General features: G+C 32.1%; 1 protein-coding gene across 1 annotated transcript; it reads left to right on the forward strand.

Annotated features, from left to right (window-relative positions):
- Positions 1-373: 373 nt before the first annotated feature.
- LOC129228437 (uncharacterized) lies at positions 374-1,325 on the forward strand. Its single transcript, XM_054863117.1, has one exon. The coding sequence runs from the start codon at positions 441-443 to the stop codon at positions 1,323-1,325; it is 885 nt and encodes a 294-aa protein (XP_054719092.1). The 5' UTR covers positions 374-440.
- The last annotated feature ends 6,490 nt before the right edge of the window (positions 1,326-7,815 follow it).

The raw sequence follows: 7,815 nt of genomic DNA on the forward strand, positions 1-7,815 counted from the left end.
ATGAAATTTTTTTATCCTTGATGAAACTTCACCATAGTCAGTCTATCGTGTATAAATTCAGTGCCGAGGCCAGTGAAAAATTTGGGCAAATTCATAACGAACTAACAGACAAAGCAAAACAAATTGCTCGCAAAAGTGCACTTAAAGTTTATCAACCTGCTCTATCTTATCTTGGACGTCTTAGTTGCATTCTACATGTATTAGATAATGTTATAGATGCAATAAATTATAAACTCCCAATTGGTTCTTTAACATGGAATACTGAAATCAGTGCAGCTACAGTGTGGCATGCTCGGGAGTTACTAGGCCATATTATCGAACAACGTCATGCTTTGATGGAGCAAACTACAATTGATAATTCTCAACCAAAAGTCCGAGCACCAGCAATTGATCTTGTTGGTGGCCAGCCATCAGCTCCAATTCAGAGATCTCCTGTTCCAATGATAAGATCCCCTGGTGTTACAGTAAGAACTCCTCAAATCATGACTAGATCACCTCATATGATGCAAAGGCCCATGATGCAGTCTATGGTTACTCCACCTAGAAACATGGCACCAAGGAGAACTTTTCAGCCTAATACCATGGTAAGACCTGCTACAACTGTTCCCATAAATAATGTTCGTCGAAATTTAACTATTAACAAACCTATGCCTAATACCAATGACAAATTTAATAACATTCTAGGGCAAAAGGCTGTAACTAATGCAGATCCTTTGATTGTGTCTGTACACTCTGCAGGGCTGCCTGTAGCCAATAAGGAACCATCTTTCAATCCTGTAATAAGTGGCATTGAAAGTGTCAACAATGCATCTGGTAATAGCATTACCACTGGTCTTAACTTGCCATCTTCACTTTCTGTATCTGTAGCTGATGATTCTGAAGCAGCTCAACCTACCCTTCTCTCTCGATCACCTTATTCTTCTGTTAATGACTTGTCTGAAGAAGATTTTCTAAGTTCTCATAAGACTTCCATCAAGAGGCTTTTAATGCATAATATTAGCGAGATCACCCCTTCTCGGTGTGTGCAACTAAAACTCACCCCAAACCCTACTGCTTCCGATGAAGAGCAAAAATATACTTCAAGTTTTGCTCGCTCTTTCCTGAAAAAGTTGGAATCGCTAGGTTTTGGGATCTGTGATGGCCCTAAAAATGGCAGTTTGCGACATTTTGTTTTTAAGAAAAAGAAATACAGTGCTTTAACTGATAAGCAAGTAAAAATTTTACAGAATGTTAATGTTAGTGAGACTCAGTATAATAAATGTTTCATTTCGACAACGTCACAGAAAACTAATCAAAATGGTAGTAGTGTTGTATGTCTTGAATAAGGTCAAAAATTTAATATATATAATTTATTTATTGATTTTTAATCTATGTGTTCATGTTCATGTATTTGTTTCTTTTCAATCTGCAACAGTAAAACTTGTGTCTAACATTTCTCAAAGTTCAATGATATACACAAGACTTGAACAGTAAAATAATGTAATCATAACCTTATTTTTTTACTTCTTAAAACCATACTATTTTTTGTAAATTCAAATCTTGATTTTCAGACATTCAAACCCTGTTATGGAAATGGATTGCAGTTGAATCCCTTTTCAGTCAAGTTCATTACTGGGTCATTTCGTGGTATTTTGGACAAACATGTAGAGTCCGTAATATGACCTTCTTTGCCATAACCTTTTAATTTACTGTTTGATTAGCACATAGTTTTATTTTGAGTTTGTCCTACCAACATACCAACTCAAATTAAAATAATTTGTAAATCAAACAGTAAATTAAATAAAAATGGCAAAAAAAAAAATCATGTTACAGACTCTACATTTGTCCAAAGTACCGTAAAATGACCCTACTACAAAAATATTAGCTTAGCAAAGATTTTTGTGATCCTCTACTCGGAGACAATGTCAACACTTCATGACATCAGTATAACAAAGTTTTGTTGAAGATAAGATAAATTATTTCCCTTGTGCTTTTATTGGAACGGGATTTGACTGTGTGTCTATAGTGTCATATTAACACTTGTCTGCTGTAGTCAGGGTTGCTATTTCGCCCACTTTTTTTCTTATGAAAAGTCTAGGCTCCATCCATCTTTGAAGGAACCCCTAGTGAACACACCTCATCCTAAATCGTTCCCCTTCCTTCAGGAGATTGGATTTTTGTCTCTTATTTAGTGTTCGTTATTATGTCCTTGTTATTGTCTTTTCTTGATTTTGTTGTTAACATTTTTTATACCTATTGCTCAAAATTGTTTCTCAGATATTCCTTTTGGCCCGTCTTTCAAAATTTAAAACTTCGTTTATGTGTTTATTTTCGCAAATTTTTCAAAATTCTGGAAGTTTAATGTCCTTTGCTCCTTAGTAAAACTCACTTTTTTGGCTCTTTTTTCCACTATTTAACAATTGTTTGATGCAGTATTACCTACTAAGCCTCTTGCGCCATAAAACCTAATCAAACCAACCACCTAACACAAAAATTGCAAATCGCCAATATTTCAACCTGGTTTTGCCAACTTGTTAAATCTGCATTGCTTAATAAGAACCCTTTGCTATTATTTTATAGAATGGAAATAAAGTCCTATTCTATAGCAAACTCTGCTTTTTTTAGTGTACTTTTAAAAGTTTAAGAAACCAGCATCTACACAGAAACAGGTGCTGATTTAATTGTGCCGATCATTCCAGAGGGGCTGAGTTTTGCCTTTTTTTGTGCGAATTTAAAATAGCTTAATGCAACAATAAGCAATATAAAGCATATTGATTGAAGAATGCTTTGCCCTGAAGGGAAGTATCTTCAGTCTTGTGTAGTTTCAAGTTATGCTGTGACTCTTTCTTTGCCCGCCACTTCAATTTTTTAAAAATATGATAATTGAATATCAAAAGTTATTCGGTATTTCGCTATTTGTAAACTTAGTAACAACTGTTTAGTGTGCTTATATTTAAAAATACCCTTTTCTCCACCAACTCCCTTCCAGGATTAGCAAGGTTTTGGACACTACGGTAAAAACCACAGTAAATGCCGATTTTTACTGTCCTGTCCAAAACTACATTTTTAGAAAAACTGTTTTGTGAGAAAATATCAAAAACAGAACAAAATGTGGCAAAGTTATGTTTTATATTGAAGATTTATTCAATGGGGCGGGGGGGGGGGGCGGTAACATTCAAGTATAAATATATATGTAACTTATTTATACAGCTGATTCTAATCTAGTTACACAGAAGTTGAATTTTTCATTAAAAATTTCAATTTGTGCACATGAGTTTTTTTTCTCCCCCCATAATAGTAACCCAATTTTTCAACGTTTATGCTTCTATGCAAGAGAAAGTGTTCAAAATATAGTGCAATAATTGACTTAAATGCAACAAATGACAAGTTTTTGAGTTACAGAATGTATTATATTATAAATATGAATTAAGGAAAGAAATTATACAAGTTTTAAAATTTTAGTGCATATATTTGATCATTAATTTATTGTACTTTAATCAATGATTTAAAAAAGAATTTTCGTTAAAACATCATGTAAAACTTATATGCAAAAACCATTAAAAAGATAAGCTTTTTTTTTCACCTATTACACATCTAATAGCATTCCTTTGAGTTATGAATGGAACTGAAATTAGTTGTCTTGGTAGTTAATCCAGTCGTAATGTACAAAAAGAAAAGAACTAAGGAATGTCATATACCTCTACCCTATGCGACTTTTTCCTGTTGGTGCCAAGAAAGCGTTGCCAAGAAAACGATGTATGACGACATATGTCATGCATCGTTCTTAGCGATCCTTTTTTTAGCATCAACAGGAAAAATTCAGATAAAAAAACAAAATCAAAGCACTTCAGAACACAATATATATAAAAACAAGATAATAGCACAACAAAAAACATTGTGAATATATGCTTCAAAAATACCAGAAACTAGAAAGTTTTTGTACACAAAGAACAATTACTAGAAAGTATTTAAAATGCTTAAATTAACAAATTACTATAACATCTCACCAATGAAATATGTGACCAATAGAAATAAAAACTGTTTTCCAACATGCATTTCATTGAACAAAAACTTCTCATACTCTGCTAAAAAAGAGCAAAGCGATTCAAATTGCGATGTATAAAGCGGAAAACGTCCCCAAAATCAATAACTATTTCAGCCAAAAAAAAAAAAACGTTAGTTACACAAATTTCCATGTATGAAAAGTAGAGATGTCTCAGCAGAACATCCTAAACATAAACAATACAAAAATACCATACATTAATTTGCTATCCGGACATGCTTTTAAAATACCTATTATATTTTACATAAAATAACACCTTCATATTTTTGTAAAATTCTAGAGTCAACTTATTTTCAGAAATTCAGTACCTAAAGGAGGCACGTTTATAGAATATGTCTAAATAATTCGTGGCATCGATAAGAATCCACTTTTCGAATAAAGTAACCGTACTATTTTTGTAAAATTAATTTACCTACAGTAAAAATAAAGTTAAAAACTATAAGAATTCCTCAAGATTTTGTAAAAACAAAAAATTTCCGAAGTGAGAGTTTTTTTTTTTAATTCTAAAATAAAAACTTACGTTGTTGTTGTATAAATCCTCACACCCATTCTGAAACACAACATATGAAACAATGCGCCTTAACGAGACCTACTCCAAGTTGGATTTTACTCTTAATTAATGGTTAAGTTTAAAGAAACTGGCATTTTCTAACATTTATTCATCAAAACACAACTACTGAATCTAAACCAATACAAAATAAGCTTTCCTATAAGGTATCTTGCACGAAAAAACAGGAATCTATATAACGTGGACCGCTAACAAGTAACCAAGTTTGAACAGATCTAAGATTGCCTTCTGGTTGCCAAACACAGGTTAGTTTAGCCAGGGATGCCATGCTTCAAAAATTTTTATCGCCTCATTGGCGAGAAAAATATTTCAATTTTGTACAAAAAATCGAATGTCGCCAAATGAAGGGATATATCACATCTGTACCAGGACTAAAATCACAAAACCCTATGTAGTTCTGAGTTTTCAATATGTTGTTTGGGTCAAATAGGGTAGTGTAAATCTAAGTTTGAAGTTTTCAAAAATCTTTGCTCGCTGCAGAATTCGAGAAAAACTGTGTTTTTAGAATTTTTTTTAGTATTTTCCTTTCTAACTCCTGAGCTATGCTACTTTTGGTTCTAAAAAAGCAAATCCATTTTTAAATACATTAATTTTGAACAATTTAAGCTCAAGTGGCACTCTGTACGACCAATGGGTTTCAGAGATATTGTGCTTCAAAAATAGGCTGTTTTTTTTGCGAAAAATGAAAAATTTATGCTTTCTGGTTGAATATCGACATAATTTCCTACTCTAAAGACCACATTTAAATATACAATTAGGGTAAATTTAATTGACTTTCATTTAAACAAAAATCGAAGCCTGTAATTTCAATAGTTTTCTAACAATCACAGAAAAATAAATCATCGAAAAATTTGATTTTTGGAGAAATGAGACAAAACACTTAAGACTGTATGAGAGCCTTAGTAGTCTATATAAAAATGCTAAGAATGCTATAAAAAACTCAAATATGTGTTCATATAAGTTATCGGTATTAAAAAACATGCTGGTTAGGTGGAAAAAAAAAACAATATTTTAGGCGGATAGTAGACTGTCCTACGGTAGGCAATGCAAGCATTCCTTCTTCTCATACCTAACCTTTCACTCTAAAGAGTTTTCACCATTTTTTTTTTGAGTTGAAAGTTACTTACCTAGTTTTATTTTAGATAGAAAATATTTTTGATGTCAGACGAATTTGTAATGAAATTCAGTTATCCAAAGAGAGACAAGCAGGAAAACAAAGAATGTTAAATGAAAGTGAGAGTTCACTCATTCTTTTTGCAGACGAAAAGGAATCTGCCCAGGTTCATCATATCAAACGTCAAACTTCAGCAGGCAGGGTGGAGGGAGTGGTGGAGAGGTAGAACTGGGTGCTCTGTATGGAAATGAGGCATACATCAATATCTTGCAACAGTTTTCGGTTCCACCTGTTCGTCAAAGCAGCACGTAATGCAAATGTGAACTGTGTTTGTTTATCTTTAACCACAAAAGTAGCTTCATTCCATTTGTATCGCAGGTACCACAAAGTAAATAAGTGGTTGGCAGGGGAGAAGGGTGTCTTAGAGTGGAGTTGGTCGAAGATCATTATACGTTTTGAGATTAGTTTGTCATTGATCGCAACATTAAAAGAACCAGCCTCAACAGTTCCTTTTCAGATTTCTCTCATGTTACAGGGTGGCGACAGATCCGGGAAAAGTCAGGGAACTTTATTAATCAGGGAAAATTGATTTTATGAAGAAAAAAAAATTTTTTTTGCTTTACAAAATTAAGTACTCTAATTTTCTACGCATTTTCCGCCAATTATCCGTTTCAAAAAAAAAAGTTAAATTTATGAGGTGCGATTATACACTGCCACATATTTGTGCATCTTTTTTTCCTCAACGTCGAAGTATTGAATCTTACTTATTAACGACAAGATGAACTTCCTAAAATTGCTTCTGTGTCTGTTAGGTTGTTTATTTTACCTAGCTTGAAATTTCCTTTCACGCTTTCAATGCTATGTAAAATAAACTACCGTACAGGCAAAGATGAAGCCTTCATTAATGCCTTAGCTCCTTTGCCTTTATACCATTGTCTTGAAGTAATTAGTGTACTGTAATCACGATTTCATGAAGAAATCTTTGGTTTTTGAATTAATACTGATAAAAGCTTAAAAGTTATTACTTCTTTGCGTTTTCAATTTAATTGCTAAAATTTAACTTTCAATCAAAAAAACTTGGTTTTTTTGCCATTATACTATTTGTTGTCACCGCAGATTATAAAGGTTTTCTTCTCTTCAGGCTTAAATGTTTCTTTTATTTTATAACCAAGTTGTATTCTTCTTTTATATATTCTGAAAATTAACTAATTTCTTTTTTTTTTTTTTGCATTTCAAAGTTGTTTGTTACAAAAGCAATCTAAGCTTTTTTTTCGTTACATAGTCAAATCATTGGAAATAGAGTTAACTTGTGTACTTAAGTAAATATCTTTATTTTTTTATTGTTAAAATGCTATATTCATTCAAAACCTAAGTTCTTGATTAGAGAAAAACTCCCTATGAATGGATGTCAAATGGTTTCATCTGTTTTGCATAAATATGTCAGTTACATAAGAATAACTCAGTGGTTGGAAAAACTACATTTCTTTTGTAGCGAACTACAACTACTTTGGCACAAATGTAGTTAACTACCACTACAACTACTTTTTTCAAAATGTAGCAACTACAAACTACTTTTGAAATGTAGTCGCTACTTTCGCTACTTTTTAAAAAATAAATAAATAAATAACATACACATACACACCAGTTGAGGATTGACTGAAAAAATTTAAAAAATGTTCAGATTATATATTGGCTCATTTAAACATGGAATATTGCAATAAGTTTTTTATTCTTTCTTTCCTTTACTGAAACAATTCGTCAATCCAAACATTTTTTACCATTTGCACGAATATTCCCTGCAAGAAAGGATTAAGAAGTGGAAGGAATTCAACCTTCAAATTTTTAATCCTTTCCTGACAGTAAGTAGCATTTCATTCAAGAAGTGTAACTCGGCTACTTGAAATTGAGATAAATCCAGTCATAATTTGATTTAAATTTTACATAGACATACATATACATGAAAGTGATTTAGATGATGAGAAGCATCTTTTAAACAAAAGAGAAACTTTAATTTTCATTATATGAGTTCATTTTAAAGGAACTTATATTTCGTAGGAATTAATTGCTTTTGAGCTTCAAGCTAGGGTTCCG

This window comes from Uloborus diversus, chromosome 8 (assembly GCF_026930045.1).
Source record: "Uloborus diversus isolate 005 chromosome 8, Udiv.v.3.1, whole genome shotgun sequence".
NCBI lineage: Eukaryota > Metazoa > Arthropoda > Arachnida > Araneae > Uloboridae > Uloborus > Uloborus diversus.

What these genes read in the sequence shown, in the direction of transcription:
- LOC129228437 (XM_054863117.1), top strand. Translation starts at nt 441, where the DNA reads ATGATAAGATCCCCTGGTGTTACAGTAAGAACTCCTCAAATCATGACT.